This window comes from Anguilla rostrata, chromosome 8 (genome assembly GCF_018555375.3).
Source record: "Anguilla rostrata isolate EN2019 chromosome 8, ASM1855537v3, whole genome shotgun sequence".
In the NCBI taxonomy this organism is placed as follows: domain Eukaryota; kingdom Metazoa; phylum Chordata; class Actinopteri; order Anguilliformes; family Anguillidae; genus Anguilla; species Anguilla rostrata.
In genome coordinates, this window is record NC_057940.1 from 43,117,874 (window position 1) to 43,137,390 (window position 19,517).

General features: G+C 44.7%; 1 protein-coding gene across 1 annotated transcript in view; it reads left to right on the top strand.

Annotated features, from left to right (window-relative positions):
• dennd3a (DENN/MADD domain containing 3a) overlaps window positions 1-19,517 on the top strand; it is a 33,639-nt gene that overhangs the window by 8,265 nt on the left and 5,857 nt on the right. Inside the window, exons 2-20 of the mRNA XM_064348389.1 lie at window positions 2,501-2,639; window positions 3,107-3,383; window positions 4,106-4,221; window positions 4,502-4,626; window positions 4,713-4,824; window positions 5,136-5,255; window positions 6,593-6,811; window positions 7,121-7,236; window positions 7,512-7,667; window positions 8,147-8,243; window positions 8,581-8,684; window positions 9,751-9,908; window positions 10,399-10,926; window positions 12,785-13,044; window positions 13,475-13,645; window positions 14,284-14,413; window positions 15,285-15,392; window positions 17,213-17,349; window positions 17,888-18,048. Coding sequence (XP_064204459.1) covers window positions 2,556-2,639; window positions 3,107-3,383; window positions 4,106-4,221; window positions 4,502-4,626; window positions 4,713-4,824; window positions 5,136-5,255; window positions 6,593-6,811; window positions 7,121-7,236; window positions 7,512-7,667; window positions 8,147-8,243; window positions 8,581-8,684; window positions 9,751-9,908; window positions 10,399-10,926; window positions 12,785-13,044; window positions 13,475-13,645; window positions 14,284-14,413; window positions 15,285-15,392; window positions 17,213-17,349; window positions 17,888-18,048 — 3,179 coding nt within the window. The 5' untranslated portion in view covers window positions 2,501-2,555. The remainder of the gene's footprint in view (window positions 1-2,500; window positions 2,640-3,106; window positions 3,384-4,105; window positions 4,222-4,501; window positions 4,627-4,712; window positions 4,825-5,135; window positions 5,256-6,592; window positions 6,812-7,120; window positions 7,237-7,511; window positions 7,668-8,146; window positions 8,244-8,580; window positions 8,685-9,750; window positions 9,909-10,398; window positions 10,927-12,784; window positions 13,045-13,474; window positions 13,646-14,283; window positions 14,414-15,284; window positions 15,393-17,212; window positions 17,350-17,887; window positions 18,049-19,517) is intronic.

The following is a 19,517-nucleotide window of genomic DNA, read 5'->3' on the forward strand; positions in this document are numbered from 1 at the left end:
CCTATCGCTTCACGGCTGAGCTGTTGTTGCTCCTATATTTTTCCACTTCACAGCACTCGCAGTTGACTGGGGGGCATCTAGCAGGGCAGAAATTTGACAAACTGACTTGTTGAAAAGGTGGCATCCTATGACAGTGCCACGTTGAAAGTCACTGAGCTCTTCAGTATGACCCATTCTACTGCCAGTGTTTGTCAATGGAGATTGAATGTTTGATTCTATGTGCCTGTTAGCAATGGGCATGCAGGGTTTCCCCCAGAAAAGTTGTTAGGCCCGGTGGCAAGTATCTTTTGACAGCGCCCGGCGCGGGCCAGCAACAGACTGATGGCAGCATTAAGGTAGGGCCCTATAGTTTCTGTGATAACAGAATCACGGACGGAATCGCGGAATTGAGAATTTAAAAAAGCTATAACACAGATTCCATAGGGCCCTACGTTAAGTCAGTGGTAAAAGCTGACTGGAGATTTGAAAACATGACTACGTAATGTGAATGTTGTTATAAATAAGTCATTTATTCAACACACATTTTAAAAAATCAACAACTATTTACAGCATAGCAGAGTCTTACAAAGAATCTGACAACAATGTACAGTCTTGGAATGCTGTGTTTTCAACAACAACAAAATAAATTAAATTTAAATAAATAATATCAAAGTTTTTGCACTCTACAAAAAAGTCCTGATTGGCTACGGAATCTTACAACAAGCCTTGGAATGCTGGGCACATTTAAACATGTCTAACTGTCTAAGGTTTTTTGGCTTTTACAGTAGGCTACCTTTCCTCCTTGACATTATCCCTAAATGGCACCAAGGTATCTGTGTTACTGAGTGTTTGGCTAGCTAACTAAGTTAGCTACATGACCATGTTGTCATAATATTTTTCCTGACCGTGAAAACCGCCTGACTTGTTTACATTTTGGACAGATGTGGCTCCTGAGTAAATCTATTGTTGTTTCCGTCGCAGCACTGTAGACACAAGCAATATCGGAAAAAAACCTGAAATTTCTTCTTACCGTGAAGAGTGCCTGACCCTCAACCGTACCGTTTTTTCCCCAAAAATGCTATTTATAGATATAGCCTAATTTGTCCGCTGTGTTAACACATTTCTTTGCCGGTCAGGCACTCTTCACCGTTCACTTCAATCAATAAGTACACGGTTATCTTTTAGGTCAGTCCTTGTCATAAATGAGCCTTCACCCCAACCCCCCCTTCCCTTCCACACCATAACTCAGCATCACCCAATCAGGGCAAACATCCTCAAGCCATGCTGGGTAAGGTATTTTAGATGGCCACTGGGAAAAAGTTGTGTTGTTATTGCAGTCGGTTTCGGAGCTTTCGATAAGAAGAGTTTTCCTCTTTCTATTATGATGGTGGTTCCTTGGTTGTGTGTTTTAGCTTGTTTCCTTATATTCGTCTGGCACTGAATCTGGAAGAGATTAATACTCTGGCAAGGTCTGGCTTATCGGTCTCTCTCGCTTTTCTGGTATTTCCAAATTGTTTGATGTTTTGTTTAGTGTCTTCTGTTTTGCAATTTGGGAGTGGTGAGCCTGCATTCAATAAAGAATGTATGATTTCAATTCATTATTCTAATTGACTGCTTTTTATTGAATTTAATAATTTAAGACCTGATATAGCCTAGTTTCTTTTGACTTGTTGGTTGATTCCACCAGTTTACTGTAGTCTGACTGACCTATTAATGGGTTTGGCAATTTAATTGATAATTTTCATTTTCAACAATAATTATTCATGTAAATCACGTAAAATATATTTTATATGAGTGCTGAACATTTCAACAAGGGCATTGCCTGTTGAAACCACTGGATTCAGAACATAAACATATTTTTACTTAATCCTTGCTTGTCCACTGTATCTATAAATGTATATTTATGTATATATAGTGTTAGACTGTTTACCTAATTTTAGCCCCAGAAGAACATTTGTTTTCCTGATTGTGTGGATTTCCAGCAGTCTCTGCCCTCAGCACACATTAATCAAATTCCACTCAGGAACTTCCCTTCAATTCAATGCTTCAGGGAAGTACTATCAAAGTTAGACTTTAAACAGATCCTCAGGCCACTTTTTTCCTTAACGAGGCAAGCCTTGCATTTTATCTCTTTATTACGGCTGCAGTACTGTGTACACAGAAGGGGAACCTAAAAATATATATTGTTCTGTCAAGCACAAGTTTTACCACCTTTGGTTGAAGGAAAGGTTGCAGGCTAACCAATTTTTAGTTTCAATTTCATTGCGGTTAACTTGCAATAGGAAGCAGGAAGCATGTGCCCTCAGATTTCTTTTTTTACCTGACAAATTAGCAGATGACATCTGCATCAAATTGGAGTGCTCGCAGGTCCTTGGGTTCTGCTGCTGTTGGGCTTTTGAGATGGTTTCTTGGCTGAGAGAGCCAGTCAATGTCGGCCAGAGCTTTCCGGTGACGCAGTTAACTAATTAAAGAGTCCCTTTCTTCTGCCAGTTTCCATCATGTTTGGTTGTTTTCCCATTAGTGTGAGGCCATGATCGAGTCCCGCCTGGTGCAGAACGCGTCACTGTTGGGTTCTGATGGCGGAGAATCTCCCCGCCGGGCTGCTGGAAGCTTGCGTGGTCATCGGAGCCGCCAGCGATAAGCTCAAAGAAGCGCACCAGGTAAATTAGCATTAGGTTATGCCAGATTTGACATCTGGGTGTAGTTTGATTTGACTGGAAAAGTGAGTTTTTGCCAGCTCTTAAGGGCAGTGATGTAATATTTTGACAGCTAAAAGGACCCTCTGTCTGAAAATAAAAAACGGGCAAGGGTGCACAACACTTGCTTGTCTCACTTGGAGTGGAGTGGGGTGGGGTGGCTGGGCAGATCTATAAAGAGTGTGCTGTGGTTAGAAGGAAATGAAAACACAGGCAAACCTTCAACCTTTGCTGTATGAGGTTTAAAAAAAACCCCAACGATATTCTAGGCTGGCCTTACATGCTGGGTTTTGGTGATGCAATTATTATTTAGGAGTCCATTTTTACCCTGTATTTATGTGTGTTATTTCTTGCTGTTTATCAATGTTTGCTGCATTGTGCTTTAAAAAAATGAAAGAATGTCAGCTTAAAGAGAGACGGTTTGTGTGCAGTCCTGGCTGCAGGGCCGGGAGCTCCCCGCAGTCGATGCAGAAGTCCTGCAGGTGCACGCCCCCCCCTTTGTGGCGAAGGAGGCTGCGGGGGAGGGCCCGGGGCCCAACGCTTTCAGCAGGGTCCAGCGGCGCCGCTCCTTCATCAAGAAGAAGAGGGAGAGACCCGAGGGAGCTGCGCGCGATGCAGACGCCGTCCGAAATGGCGAGGGCACCTCGGAGGACATCAGCGTCCCCAAGGACATTGACCTCGTGGCCCTGCCCCAGCTCTGCTTCCCTGGTAACCATGGAAATAAGGGACCTGCGCAGTGAAGCGTCTTGATAATGTGTTTATGAGTTTAAGAGTTGAGTTTGACTGCACTGTACTGAAGAATTGACTAATGATGAGGCAAAAGCAGTCTCATTCCAAGGAACACATTTTCCTTTATCTCCAAGACAAAGATTTGCATCCCCACCAAATGGTCATGAAAGATAAGTTTTGCTTTGAAAACACGAGACACTGTATCTCATTGATTAATTGTTTCAGAAGGCAACTAAAGATAGTTAAATGACTTAAGATTTGTTATAATTATCATGTATTAATTGGATTCCTATGCTTGTGCCATTACTTGGGAAAGAGTAAGCTTGTACTGTGCACCACACCCAGAATAAAACTGTTGAAACACTGATGAGAACATCAAACACATAGAAATGTGGTGGGGGTGTTTGCAACAAACTGAACATGTTCACTGCAAAACAGGAACTTCATAATGTCTGATGTCTGCAACAGTCCTATCTCACACACATAGCAGGTGAATCTGGGGGAAACATCTGTGAATTATCACTGAGGCGTTTAAACAAAACCAGGATTGTGCATGAAAGTCTGTTAGTGAGACCCATGCATCCTACAAATAAATATGTCTTGCACTAACATGGAAGTATTTAGCATTTGTTTACATATGACATTCGTTATATGATGACTCTCCTTTGAATTTATGCATTTTATTTTTTTTCCCTGCCTAGGAGGGCTTCAGTTATCAAGCGACTCAAGAGAAGACTGCTTCCACTTCCTGGTTTTCACTGACGTTTTTGGCAACCAGACACATGGGGTGGTGGTTCAGTATTACAGGCCTGTACAGGTGGGAGTTACTGTGTTCAGCAGATTCCTTCACATTGTTAAAAATGTCTGCTAAGTTGGGCCCTTTAATACTTGGTCGTATGTACTATTTGCTATTTAAGTATTCCGTTTCTTCTCTGGAATGATTCATGTGACTGAGTGAAAATGCAGTGCCAAAGAATTATCTTTGAACACTGACTTTCCTTTCGTATGTTTCCTTTGAGTGTTCTCCGTGTGATGGTGGCTACACTGGTGTGCAAACACTGTGAGTTCAGGCAGACCTTCTGTTTCTGTTTTCCCAGGACAGTGTCCTGCACCAGAATGGACACTGGTCTACCTCGAAGACACCACGACTGTACAGCCCTTTCGCGATCTGTGTCATATCCAAGTACCCGTACTACAACGCCCTCCGGGACTGCCTCTCATGGTGAGCGCCGGCGGCCGTGTCACCCTCTGGGTTCCGGCGCCTGGGTTTGTCTCTCTTTCTCTGGCTCATACTGTGCATATCCACAGCCTGCTGGTGCAGCTGAGGACGTGTCGCATGGCGGACTTCGAGGAGCGGGTGAAGGAGTTTGCCGCCAGGCTGGCGTTGGTGCCCATACCGCCTCCTGGACAGCTTCACGTGGTGAGCTGCGATGCCGAGGCCTGCTGCCTCCGATTCCCGCCTCAGCACGTCAAGTCTTCCCGAGCCAGTGCAGTTCCTCCCGGTTTGAGCATTGTCACAGGTCTGAGTGGCTCCAGAGTGGCTTATTCAGCTGAGGCACTTGTCCGTAGTGCATTCTATGTGCCCTACTGTCCTGATGGACTCCAAACAATGTTCTGACTACAGTTCTGATTGGGAATTCCCATTTTTCAGGGAGAGCATAGAAATGGGAAATGAAAGGTTGTTAAAGATGATGAAATGATAGCGTGTCGTCGTTGTGATTGTGCGCCCAGACGTTTAGCCTCCGGCCGCTGCAGATCGTGCTGCCCTCCAGAGAAGACCGAGATAACCCAGCCGTGGACCTGGATCTCCACCTGCCCTTTCTGTGCTTCAAACCCAGGCAGCTTTTGCAGGTGGGTGCATCTGTGACAAAAAGATAAGATAAGGATTCTTTCATGCCATTTCTGCATGGCTCAATTCTCCGTTGTACCATAAATGCTTTTCATTTTTCCCACGGCGCGCAGGAACTGCCGCCATGGGCTATACATGTCAAATTGTACTAGCTCAGTCGACCTGTGGGACGCATGCGCAGGTGGTGCTTCGTTTAGTAGGACGCATGCGCAGGTGCATCTCCCAAAATCACCACTTCGAACAGCGCAAGATTTTTAAGCACAGCTTTATCGCCTAACGTTGCTTTTGCTAACCCTAACATGTTAGCGTTTCGCCTACTTTAGTTAACCTACTTAGCACGCACCACTGATACAGATGTACTGACACACAGAGGAAAACAAATAACGTTACAGAGGTGAGGACATGACATAGCTAGCTAGCTATATAGTTATATATATATAGCTATATAGTATAGCCAAGTTTTACTCATGACACTGTACAGGTGTGCCGTGGATCTGCACAGTTTTGTGCTTGTTTTTCAGCCAACTTGAGGATGTTATGTTGGTTTCCCAGTCATGAACAGATCTATAAATTATTTTGTGCAGGGAAGAAAATATGAGAGGGCCTCTCCTGCGTGCATGCACACATACACACCCAACGTCTAGGGGTCCCCTGGACCCAAGAGTGCCCAGGGAAGCTTCCCCTGTTATACCTCTTTAGCTCCGCCCCTGTTCCCAATAGCAGTGAAAAAGCCGTATTCAAATAGTTTGGGAAGACACTGAAATGAATTGATACTTATTTGCCACAATGGATTAATGTGGAGGTGAAATTGCACTCTCTTCTGCCTGCAGAGCCTATCAATATGAATAACTACTGTGTGCAGATGTCAACCCAGTACCATGCTGAAGTGTGCCAGACCAGTTTGGGCCCAAAACCTATGCTTTTTTATTGCGAAAAGTACACTTGAAATTCCACACAGAATTAGCTGGATGTCCTGGCTTTAAACTGCTGATCAGCATACAGTTTCCTGTTGGCTGCACTTTCCCCAGGAGAGGATATGGAGTGAAATTTGGTAACGCTGTTATTAGTTGTTAGAATCAAGTTTAATCAAAAGCTAGCTTCCAAAGTGATTTGCTTTTTGCACTTGCAAAACAGGTATTGCACAGGGCGTCCGGGCCTTTCTGTCTCAAGTAATGTGTACAAGAAAGTCTGTGCATTTCACAGGAAATGTAAGCATATTGAGAAACATATTGTGTCACACTTGAGCATAATACTGTGGGTACACAGATCTTGGCTATTGCGATAGCCAATCAGTGAGCTGTGTGTGTGTGTCTGTACGTGCGTTTCCGGCCTTTTCCAGATCGTGACCTGCATCATGATGGAGCAGCGGGTGGTGTTCTTCTCCTCGGACTGGGCGCTGCTCACGCTCACTGCAGAGTGCTTCATGCTGTACATCCGCCCTCTGCTCTGGCAGCACCCCTACGTCCCCATCCTCTCCCGCCAGATGCTGGACTTCCTCATGGCCCCAACCGCCTTCCTCATGGGCTGCCACCTGCGCCACTTTGAGGAGGTTGCCACGGTAACGTTCTCATCTTACCCAGTTGCGTGCATGTGGGAGCGGTGTATCCAGTACTGTCAGTGAACTTTGTTTCTGGTTTTGATGAGCTTCAGGAGTGTCAGGCTAATGCTCCTGTAGTACTGTGTGGACAGCAGGGTGCAGTGTAGCCACTTGCTTTGGGCGAGTGTATCAGAAGAGCGTGTGTGCCTCAGTTGCAGTGTTCCTTATGTGGTTGCAGGCAGCACAGCAGGCACTTGAGGCTAAATGACGTATTTCACACTTGAGAGAGAGGAAAAGGAGCGTCCGTTGAACTTTTTCATTTCCTGTCAGGAAATGGATGACCTGGTTTTGATCAACATCGACGACGGGACGGTGTCATCCTCTGGTTCTGAGAGCGTCACCATCCCAGACATCCCGCTGGTCGCTAAGGAGTGTTTCATGAAAAGGTAAGCAAAAAAAGCGGACAGCTTAGTTATGTAGGCATTGTTCTACTTTTTGTGATTTTATGAATCAGAACTTCATTGCCGTGTGTGTGTTTATGCTTATAGAAAGCTTGCACACTACTCTAATGACTTGTTCTTTGTCTTCAGTTTTGGGCAGTGACTATAACTATTACTCTTCATTGTTAATTACAGAGAGCAATGCAGCATTGTGTGGCAGTGAGTCACAGATATTTCCCGAGTGAAATACCCTCTTTTTGAGCTGTCGGTTCTTCCTGTAGGAGGACGGGGCTTCAGGTCCACTATGACCTGGAAGTCTGTGGCCTGGGGACCAGCACAGACATTAACGAGCTACGGTCACAGAGGAGGCTGTGGCAAGAGCAGCTCAACAGGGAAATACAGGCCATCACTCTGGAGCTGATAGTCAACATCTTCAGGTCAGTCATTTCCTGCTGAGTCACTGGTGAAAACCCTCCAGGGTGAGTGTGTTGTTAAATTGTGGTGTTAAATTGGCACGTATGATTATTTTCAGTGATTACATTTGACTCTCCCACAAGTTGACTTTCCAAACAAAACAGAAAGCTGATAATTTGATAGGATACTTTTTAGGTTGTATTTCTGGATCAACTGATGACAAACTACTAAAACTAAGATGTTTATTGCTTTAATGACAGTATTCTGGAAATTGTGTGAATGGGTTCAATTACTGCTGTATTAGCTGTGCAAATGGATATTAGTCAGTCATCCAGTTGGACAGTAGTAATTAGTTGGCAGTAGTCTTTATGTATAGTATATATCTGTACTCATTTGAATTTGGTGTAATTTTAAGAACTCATGTACCCTGCAAAGATTATGTCATTGGAATTTTTAATTGACATTCTTCAGTGATGATGAAGAGCAATGCTTTTTATCCCAGGGAAGTGCACGATCATCTCAATTATGAACACCGAGTGTTTAACAGTGAGGAATTCCTGAGGTCCAGGGAGGCTGCGGACCAGCACTTTTATAAAAAGGTACTGTGTGCCTGCCTGCCTGCCTGCCTGCCTGTCTATCTGCCTGCCTGCCTGCCTGCCTCTGAGCGTGCGTGCGTGTGTGCGTGTTTTCACGTGTTTGTGTTCAGGCTTGCAGGTTGCTGGATAAAACTTTTTTTAAAAGGAATTTACATTCCACATAATGTACATTAAAATGCAATCATTGGGTTCCAATATTAATTTTGTTTATATACACTTTACGAAAATGGAAAAGGTGAATGACAGAGAGCTTTGGGTTCTGAATCGTTGAGGGCACTCAAATCACAACCCTTTCTCTTCTCTTTGCCTTCTTACTCCATTTGCCCTCCTTCTCTGCTAGGTTCTGGACACGCACATATTTCATTCCTTCCTGAAGGACCGTCTGAACAGGAAGATGGATTCTTTCACAAGCATGGAGCGGAGTACTCGCTCGGAAGCACAGAGGTAACTCCCAGAACCCACTGCAGCTCTCTCCATGTGCCCTCCTCACACCTCCTTCCTGTAAAGCCCTGTTTCATTTGCTTTTTCTCTTGCTGCATAGTCAGGTTTTGTCAGGCTGTGCACTGTGTTTAATAGCTTGCATGCTTTTCACGTTTTTTGTTTTAACGTGTCATGTGCACGTGTCATGAGGCCTTTGTCTTGGATAAGGGTTACTGCTACCTGACATTACTGGACTAGATGTGTTACTTATTTATCGTCTAACCGTAAACTGATATGAAATTGTTTTACGTGAGTGTTCAGTGATTTTTAGAGATTTGCTTGACACATTCATGTGACCATACTTGTGCCTTCTTGAAGTGCCTGTTAATGCAACTTAGTCTAAAGATGGTTGCCTAGAATGTGTTTGCACTGTTAATTTTCATCAAAGCAATTGCTTTAAAGGAAATATATTTTATTCATTATGGAAAAATCTCAAACAGTAGATTCACATCCTTTAAAAGGGGTACTGGTATTTAATTTTAGGCCAAGATAGTAGCAAAACCGTGGTTGATTGTTTGTTGAAAATGGTTGATTTTAAGTTTTAAAAATATATTGTTTGGAAAATATACATAATAACCTGTGCCACCGATGCTCACATGATGTGACGTTAGCATTCTTTAATTTCTGTATTTATTTATTTTTGGAATATTGTGCTTGTAGTGTCATAGATGAAATTATATGGTATTTATCAAATGTAGTCTATTATATATGTATATTTTCAAATTAGGGTTATTTTCTAAGCTGCACGACAGGAACGTCGTTAACTCGATTATACCTCTGGGCATCCATGGCCAGAGCATTATTCTGAGTTCAGTTGTTTGCTCCATATAGACAGTTGATAATTTTCATGATTCTTCTCCTCCAGGCTTTGCTTTTATTCTGGGCTATGGCATTGCGTCTAAAGACGTTGTTTTCGCCTAGTGCGTGGATAGCAGGCGTTCTCTCAGTGACCCAGGCTGGGGCTCCTTGCAATGAAGGATCAAGACTCGGCGACGTGCGCGAGCAGCGCTCCGGACCAGGCTGGCTGCAGGATGAGGATGCGCTCGCCCACCTGGGGCCGCAAGCACAGCGCTCCCGAGAACCGGCTGAGCAAGCGGCTGGGCATGAGCCTGCCCAACCTGGGGCCGGAGCAGCCCCCCGGGCCCCTGCACATGCAGGCCTCGCTGCGGAGCCTGTCCCTGGAGAGCGGTAGGGTTTGCAGGCCTCCACCACACGCTCTGCACACCAAGATTCATTTTTCAAAGTTAGATTTTCTTGAGAAATTTCAATTCAAATTTCAAACCGTTTTAGCAAATGTGAAAAATGTGTTATTTTATGAGAAAAACACACAAGATGCCCTTTAACATTTATATTTTACTTAATACGCATTTCTTTTACAGACATTTAGCAGATTTACACAACATTTTACATAGCATTTACATTGTATCCATTTATACAGCTGGATATATGCTGAAGCAGTGCAGGTTAAGTACCTTACTTATGAGTACAACGGCAGTGTCCTACCCAGGAATCGAACCTGCAAACTTTAGGTTACAAGACCAGTTCCTTCCCTAGTATACTACACTGCCACCCAGCTAGTGATTTTCTGGGGCTAGCAGCTTTTTGATTGCTTTACTCTATTCCAAAGCCCTTTGGTGTTCTGCTTGTTATTTCTGTGGTATTTTACAAACGTCCTCAGGGGTTCTGAAGATTCCGAGGAGAACCGTTAAAACATTCAAGCTCCCGGACTTTCCGCCGCCGCTGGCCTATCAATACGTTCAGAACTACTACGTGGAGCTGATCGGCCTTCTGGGAAAAGCCATCGCCTCGGTGCCCCCGGAGAACGGCGCCCTGCTGGCGCGGTACTACTACCTGCGCGGCTTCATGAACACCATGGGCGGCCGGCGCCTGGACGCCCTCATCGACTTCCAGACCCTGTACAAGACGGACATGGACATCTTCCCCGGCGAGCTGGTGAGGTCGCTGAGCGAGTCGCTGTCGCGGAAGGAGCGGGCGCAGGCCGAGCGCCTCCCGGAGCTCAAGCGCCTCCTCAGCCAGGTGATGAAGGAGCAGGACGGCGAGCGCCCCGCCCGCGACGACGCCGTCAAGAAGTTCCAGCTGCCCACCACGCACATGCACCCGGAGGACTTCCTGAAGCGCGTCCAGGAGTCCGGTATAGTCAGGGACGTCGGGACCATCAACCGGCTTTTTGAGGCGTTGACTGTAGGTGAGCTTGGGTGGGGAGGCGATGGGGGGGCGCGTGGTACGGGTGGGTGGCATGTGGGTTTGGTTGGTTAAGAAATATGTGTGCAGTATTTGTACACTGTTTCCCTCTCCTTCCATTCCCGTTACTTATTTTCCTTCATAATCATTTAGCAGACACATGCAGTATTGTAGTGGTTTGTCAGGTAATTGGGCTGTTTAGTTTTCTGTTCATGCTGGCGAAAGCACTGGTTTAATCCCTGGCATATATAAAATGATTCAGTCTACAGTCCTGACAGTGACTGGCTAATTCTGGCTAATGATATGTTAGCGCCTCATGCTAAATACTACAGCCCCTCTGCCTCATCACTCATATTGTATTGTCCACATAGGCTGTGCTTGTGATTGGTGCGCTGCATGATTAATCTGACTCTGCCTTAATCCACTTTGTTAGAATCATTTAAGGGTTGCTTGGGTGGGCAAGGTGCCGATGCAGCAATGACGGCTTCTTCCAAGTCTGTGTTTTACATTGCTTCGGATGGTAAGCCAATGACCGCCTCGCGAAGGCTTGCGCATGCCGGAGTGCTTAGCGGTAGCGCACTGTGTCAGCATGTCCCTTTCGCCCTATAACTGCTCTCTGCTCCCAGTTTGATTGCTTTGTGAGCCTCTGAACCTCTTTCCCCTGAAAAAACCCTGAAATAAACCCAAAATCTGAGAAGCGTCGGTCTTGTTTTTGATGTTTCGACTTCTGAGACGTCTGCCTTCCTTGTTATAAGAAAATGTTGTTGTCAAAATGGCACACCGGTCCTGTTTGCTGCTATGCTCTGCTCGATACTGTAACTGTGTGGAATGGTTGAAGTTCAGGATGCATGGTGTGAAATGCGTGCAGAGTTGGGAGAATTTGTACTGTACAGCAAGGAGCGTAATGATTGATGGTTAGAAGTTATGCATGACAGCATCTTTGACAGTTACTCTGCAGAACCCTCTTCTGTGAGCTTCCTGTCTTTAACACACTGGAAGCTTCTGGCACTTGTTTAGCCAACAGTAGACAGAAGTTGTGACATTCTCCGCCTTCCGTGTGTCTTTTTCAAAATTGTCAAGGGAAAACAAATGCAGGACAGGCTGTTTTTAGAAGCAGGCATTCAATTCAGTTGTCATTTAAGCTGCAGTTTGCGGCTCTGTGGTTGAATACTTTTCTTAGTTGTAATTTGTCAAGTCAGTGGAACAGGAATATCTTAACTTCCATTGTGCTAGATACACAGTTCTGTTTGAACTTTTAATCGGTGGGTGTGTTAGGAGTGAAGAAGGAGTAGGATGTAATGGGGTTTCCCCTAATATCCTGGTGAACCTAGTGAGATTAGTCATGCGGTAGTTATCATACAGTGAAAACACTAAATGATTCCTTCCCTGAAAATGTTTCTGATGTAAACATTTTTGTGGTCCTGTGCTTTATCCAAATTGGGTTACCGTCCACATAATTTCAAGGAAAGTCTCTGCTGTCATAACTACATCAGTAACTGGCTAACTGCAGCCATTTCACTGACTGAAGGAGAGTACACATTGAAGAGGTCCATTCTGTGTATGTTTGTTTATTAGAATTTTTGTTTTTCTGTAATTGTTAGACCATGTCCAAGCTTGAGGTCCAAAATGGAACAGTTGAACAGGATATTAAATGTATGTATGAATGTGTCTGTAGGTTATTGGTACAGAAGTACATTTATACGGCTTATTGGAGGTGTGTGCCTGTGTGTGGAATTGGTACAAAGTGCATGTTGTTTAACTGATTCAGTGAGTTTGAACGATGTGTAACGAGCACAGCCGACGCTGCAAGGTGAGCCGCCACGCACAACCGAAGCCCAGCTCATCCTCTGCCCCTCCCTCAGGTCAGCTGAAGCAGGTCGACCCGGAAATGTTCCGACTGTTCTACACCTTTTGGAAGGAGACCGAGGCGGAGGCGCAGGACGTGCACCTGCCCGCCGCCGTCATCGAGCACCTGGACACCCACGAGTGTGTCTATAAGCTGTCCTCCTCCGTCAAGACCAGCCACGGCGTGGGGAAGATCGCCATGACGCAGAGGAGACTGTTCCTGCTTACCGAGGGGCGGCCGGGCTATGTGGAGATCACCAAATTCAGAGACATTGAGGTTCAATTCGGCGCTTGCTGTGCTCATCCTGTGATTAATGCGGTTGGATTACCTGTGATTAATGGGGTTGAATTACCATACTAGCCGTGTGTTTAGTGGGGTTGGATTGCCATACTAGCCGTGTGTTTAGTGGGGTTGGATTACCATACTAGCCCTGTGTTTAATGGGGTTGGAGTACCATACTAGCCCTGTGTTTATTGGGGCTGGATTAGTTTACTAGCTGTGTGTGTAGTGAAGGTGGATTGCTATTCTCAATGAGTTTAATCAGAGTCGATTTTACATATTAGCCCTTTATATAGAGTGGGTGTAACCTAGGACACAGAACTCCCAGTGCGCATTGTCTTAAGGCCTGTGAATACTCCTCACCACACAGTGAGGTGGTATACTACATGTATTATTATCTGAGTGGCTGAACTGCATTTTCACGCAGGAGGTGAAAATTTCCTCGGCACCCTTCCTGCTGCTGAGGATCCCCTCGCTGAAGATCAAGAGCCGCCTGAGGAGGGAGATGTTCGAGGCCAACCTCAAGTCTGAGTGTGACCTGTGGAACCTGATGATCAAGGAGATGTGGGCCGGGAGGAAGATGGCGGACGATCACAAGGTCAGGGGCTCCGCCCCCTCTCTGCTCCACTCGCTATCGTTGCATCAACCGGACACACCTTCACCCCAGGCGTATAATCACAAAGGCCGAGACTTTAAAAAGAAAATAACAGACCATTTTTTACAAGCCAGCCATCAGTAGGCTGCTATTGTTCTTTATCGGATAAAAGGATAAAATTCCTGGCTCTGTTTCCATTAGTTCCATTTACATGGTAAACCATTAAAAAAACCTAAGAAATGAAATCCCCAAATGCCCTTTCAGCTGGTATTATTGTTTTCTGTGTTTTGAATTCATAATATAGGATGTCCCGTCTCCCATGGTTCTCAGTTCTGCTGAGAAGGATCACATTTTCACCCCACCCATGTTGCACTTTGAAAAGGGATATTATATTCATAATGGTGTCCCATAATGAGGTAGAGACGCACTGCAAAAAAAGGGCTGAACAAATGTTTTAGTCTTGTACACACACAAAATCTTTTTTTTCTCTCAAGTAGAAAATATTAGCTTGTTTTAAATTACTTTTTCTTGTCAATTGAAATTGTCTTGTCCATTGGCAAATTTTGATATAAGTGACTTTTTGACTTATTTAGAAAAAAGATTCAAGCCAGCCTATTTTTTGTCTAATGTCCTCCCCTCAGGACCCACAGTACATGCAGCAGGCCTTGACCAATGTGCTTCTCATGGACGCTGTGGTTGGGTGCCTGCAGTCACAGAAGGCCATCTTCGCTGCCTCTAAGTTGGCATACTTTGACAGGATGAAGCTGGAAGGTGCGTATAACGCGGTCCCATAAGGCACCACCTCAGGGCTCGCAGAAAGGCCAGATACTTCTGCTGTGTCTGTGTCCATCTTCAAATGCCTGCTGTGCTTCTCAGTTTAAAAGGAGTTTTGCATCATAATTAGTTACACATGTCACATGGTAGCAGTTGAGTTAAAGGCATACTATGCAGGAATTCTTGCCTTCGCTCCTGTGGTTACAATCTGAAAAATTGCTCCTCCTCCATTCTAAATGGACTGCATTTATATAGCACTTTTATCCAAAGCGCTTTACAATTGATGCCTCTCATTCGCCAGAGCAGTTAGGAGTTAGGGGTTAGGGGTTAGGTGTCTTGCTCAAGGACACTTCGACATGCCCAGGGTGGGGTTTGAACCGGCAACCTTCCGACTGCCAGACAATCAGTCTTACCTCCTGAGCTATGTCGCCCCATATTCTCAACCCCGCCTACACCCTCAAGATGACAAAGGTAACGCACCAACAAAAGAACTAGATATTTAGTTCTGGCTAGCTATTGCATCTCTTTCAGAAATTCAGCAGCAGCTGAATCCATACCAGTCAGACAGTCACAAGTATGCCAGAGTAGCTAGCTTTAGCTTAGTGGTGATGAAATGGGCCTATGCTAGTAACTCCTAGCGCAACATCCACGGGTTTCAGTCTGCTTCAGGGTTATTATAGTTTTTCATTGGTTTTTATTTTTTATTTCGTTTTCGATTTTGATTTCAGTTTAGTTTTAGTTTCGGCTTTTCAATATCTTTTTTCAAGTAATTACGTATATTTCAGTTCAAGAATGAAAAGAGTAAGAAAACCTCCTATGTTTTGTGTGACTTCGTGCTGTTGACAACTGCTATCTGTACTTTGAGCAGTGCCTATGATGGTGCCGAAAACGACATCTGAGACCCTGAAGCACAAGATAAACCCGTCTGTGGATCAGACCTCCCCACAGGGCGTTGACGTCCTGCTCTACACTCCTGGTATGCCTGCACAAGAAATCCCGCATGACCAGTTTCCCAGCAGCCTGCTCGAATTCCACGACAGTGGCCCATCAAATTTCAGTTTCACTTTGTACCAGCAGTCAGGGAACAGAAGTAGGGGTGGTCTTGAATAGGAATCGCTGTACAGCAAGAGCTGCTATGTGGCATCAGTGTGTAGTACGTGGAACAGTTTCTGTATTCAGCCAGAGAGTAAAAGACCCCTCTGAAGTGAGGAGAAAATACAAGACGATACGTATAGGCTTCACAAGCATGTTTAAAACTGGTTGGCAAAAAACGTATTGTCGGGGTTCTGCTGATGAACATATTACTCAAATTAATAATCTGATGATTCAATGGCCAACTCATTTAAAATAAATATTTATTGGTCTTTTTAATGTGAAATTTTTAGATTTTAAGTACATAAATGCGGCCACTTATCTGGAAAACTGGAAATGCACAAAATCAATATTCGGGTTGTTAAATGTGCTGGCACTGCATTGGTTACTCTCTGAAAATGCAATGATACCAACCCGTCAACCCGACAGAGGGAAACATGACTATGAAAACATGACTATAAAAAATCAGCATTGTAAACAGATGCACAAGGGAAGTGTTACTAGTTTACTGTGTCAATCGCAAGCAAAGCATCCTTTCATACAACTACTGTAGCTAGAAAAATGAAAATACAGATGGCAAACTTCCACAAATCTCTCTGACTCATCTCAACTGCTGGCACATAACATTAAGTAAACTCTCTAAGTTAACTGCACTAAGAGCATTGAAAAGAAAAACACTTACCATTGCAGTGTGGATTGAAACAAATGGCCCAACAATTAACATGGTCATGAACAGGGGTTGTGTTGCAGTCCTGCAACTACCATTGCGTTCCAAGGAATACTTAATGTTAGTATTAATAGTTAATGTGTCTGAAGTTTCCCAATTTATTCTACCAATTAAAATTCAACTTAAGGAACAAAAATAAACCCAACTAGTAAGGTTTTATGGAAATGTGTTATTTCTTTTTAATAAATAGATTTAGTTAATTATTTGTGAAGTAGTAAGACCTCTTGTCAAATGGTCAAATGTTGCTTGGGTGCCTTTTTTCTTCCCACTGACTCATTGGAAGTGTCTCACCCTCCCACACGCTTCAACTGTGGCCTGCATTACAGTGGAAAACATAGAAACCCATCAGAAGACTACGTAATAACAAAATGGGGAGAAATGAAGGCCCCCAGTCTGGGATTGGTGTTCTGGATAGAATCTATGTGTGATGCATTGTGCTTGGTTTGTGCATTGCTTCAATAGTGATGATATTGTATCATTATACAGCTCATTCTGTTGGCCTTCAAGCCAGAGCAAAACAATGTTTGTTTTAGATAACCAAACTGTCGTGAACTTTGCTGGCTCTTTTCTGTTGCTGTACAAAATTTGGTACTCATCCATACCTCAGTCCACACCCTAATTTGTTTGTCTCCGCTCCCGGTTGGCCTGTTTGCTTCTTGTTAGAGAGTCACATGATTTCATTACAAGTCTCAAATTGAACCAGTGCATTAGTAACACTGTTGGGCAAGCACAGAGCACTATTGATGCCAAATTACAGGCAATGAATTAGCCTCTTGGAAGACTTCCAGGTCACTCCCGCATGAGGAGGCGGGAAGATGTGAGGCAGGATGAGTCAGTGGTTGGGTTCCAGTAACTAATCCCCAGCATAAATATTCCAGATACTTGTCACTGAAAGTTTAATTTCCTTCTGTTGAGGATGAGAAATCCGTGGTTTTGTGTAGCGCGTTGCCCGGGTAACCCCAGGTTTCCCCCCTCAGGTCAGCTGAGCTCCGATGCGGAGGGGGATGGGAACCCCAAGCTGTGGTGCGCACTGAGCGATGGGAAGGTGGTGGTGTTTGATGCGGCCAGCTGGTCCATGCAGCAGGGCTGCGTCCGGGTGGGCGTCTCCAGGCTGGTAAGGACCGCCACAGGCTGCTCTCAGTCCCCCGCAGCCGGGCCGGATCAGAGCACATTTACCTTTCCCTCGCTTTCGCCACTTACGGAAAATGCCTGAGTCATTCAGTATGTTCCTGGTTCTTATTTTTTTGTGGTGGGAACCTTGCTTGTTTACACTTTGCATTGCTCAGCACAAAACAGTTCTCATTTCTGTGCTCAAGAAATTGTGTATAAAAGAATAAACCGGTTTCAGATCCAGTGGATCTTGCTTGACTATAAATTACAAGCAGTCATGAGTTGATATAGATATACATATGTATATATAATTTAAAAAAAAAAAAGTTTTCTGGCTTTTATATATTAATCATGCTTGTTTTCTGACAGCCCAATTCTGTCCCCTGGTGGTTATTTGTTTTACTGGCCATGAAAGGCTTTTCTATCGAAACCTGAGCAGGTGCCTCTTGTTTAAACTGCTCGTGACCCAGGACAGGTGAAACCACCTCTTGTTCTTAAATGGTAACAGCAACGTGTTTCCTGCCTGTGTTGTACGTGTCCAGAACTGCATGCTGGGATTGGACCTGCACCAGGTGTGGATCGGCTCCCAGGACTCGGTCATTTACATCATCAACGCGCGCAGCATGTCCTGCAACAAGCAGCTGACGGAGCACCGCAGTGAGGTGACTGCCTTCGCCCTGGAGGGGAGGACCGACAAATACAGGTCAGACCCCGCCTCCACTGCCGGAGCTCCAGAGGCTGCGCTTCCAATGCCCAGTCGCAACATATACTGATCCCAAGATAGTAAAAATTTGATATAAAATATTTTCCTTCGTTTTTTTTAATGCAGATATATACACGGACTGTAGACCCTCAGATATGGACCTCAGGTTTACAGGCTGACTGGTCAGCCAAATGGTGTAACCCCCCCAAGTAGCACAAAAAATATATATTGTAACATAAACTCCTTATTATATGACACATGGATTATCTCTGTTATTATCACTGTTGTAAAAATCAATGAATGGAAATATATCGTGTTCTATTATTTATTTTTTTTAATGGAAATGCATCTTTCCCTCGATGACTGCATGCGCGTTTCATCTAAAATCCAGTACGTTTTGGAGGTATAGCCTAAATTTGTAGGAAAGGTGGGAATGTTATGGGATAGGGACGGAAGGGGAACCAGGATGGAGTGAAGAGAGCGGTCTGTGTTTGAAGCTAGCCAGTGATTCTGCAGTGGGGCCAGTGCAGACAGGGGTGGGGACTGAGGGAAGCGCAGGGAGGGGGGAGAGCCAGTCGCCTGCGGGCAGCAGAACGGAGGTCTAGCCCCAGGCGTGGGGTTTGAATGTTGGAGGCGCGGTGGAGCTGTTCCATGCGCTGCCTGTAGGCTTGTTTTAAACTTGATGCAAGCTGTAATAGGTGGCCAGGGAAGCAAGACAAGGAGGCAGGGGCGCACTTGGGAAAGTTGTAGGCAGGTTTTGAGTCTGCTGTGCATTAGCTGCAGGGGTGCAGTGGCACAAGCAGGGAGACCGGTAAGAAGGCGGAGCGGAGGAGCATGTGATCTGCAGTGGCAAAAGCTACAAAATGATGCAGAAGTGACTAGAATAGAAGGGAGGGAAAGTGCAAATGAATCAGTCTGGACAGCAGAAGGATCAAAGAGTCTGTTTCTTGCCAGGGGTGTGACTTGAGCCTGCTTGAAGATGGCAGGAGGAACATTAGATACATTCTGCGGTACTTTGACATTGTCACATGATGAGTAGCATTTACTGAGAGCAGCTGCCAGCTATAGACCGGTTATTATTCTGTGTCTTATTATGACGTATCTTTCGAAAAGCTAATATGGAAAAAGTAACATTCCTACAAAGTCTTGCTGAAGCAGACTTCTTCGGATTTGGGCTTTGCGTGGGGACCGTCTGACTTATGCAATGATTTACAGCAACAAAATGAGAGACTCTTGAAAGTAATGCAAATGCCCATTCCACTGAATGAATTAAAATAAAATTGTTGTATTTTGACTTTTGACTTCACTTTCAAAGTTACAAACATGTCAGTTCTGAATAAGCCACTTCCCCATCTCTGAGGTTCTACTGTGTGTGTGCACACGCTAGCGTGCATGTCTGTCTGTGTTTGTGTGTCTCTGTGTGTGTGTGTGTGTCTGTGTGCACACTTCATTTTTGTTTGTTCATATCT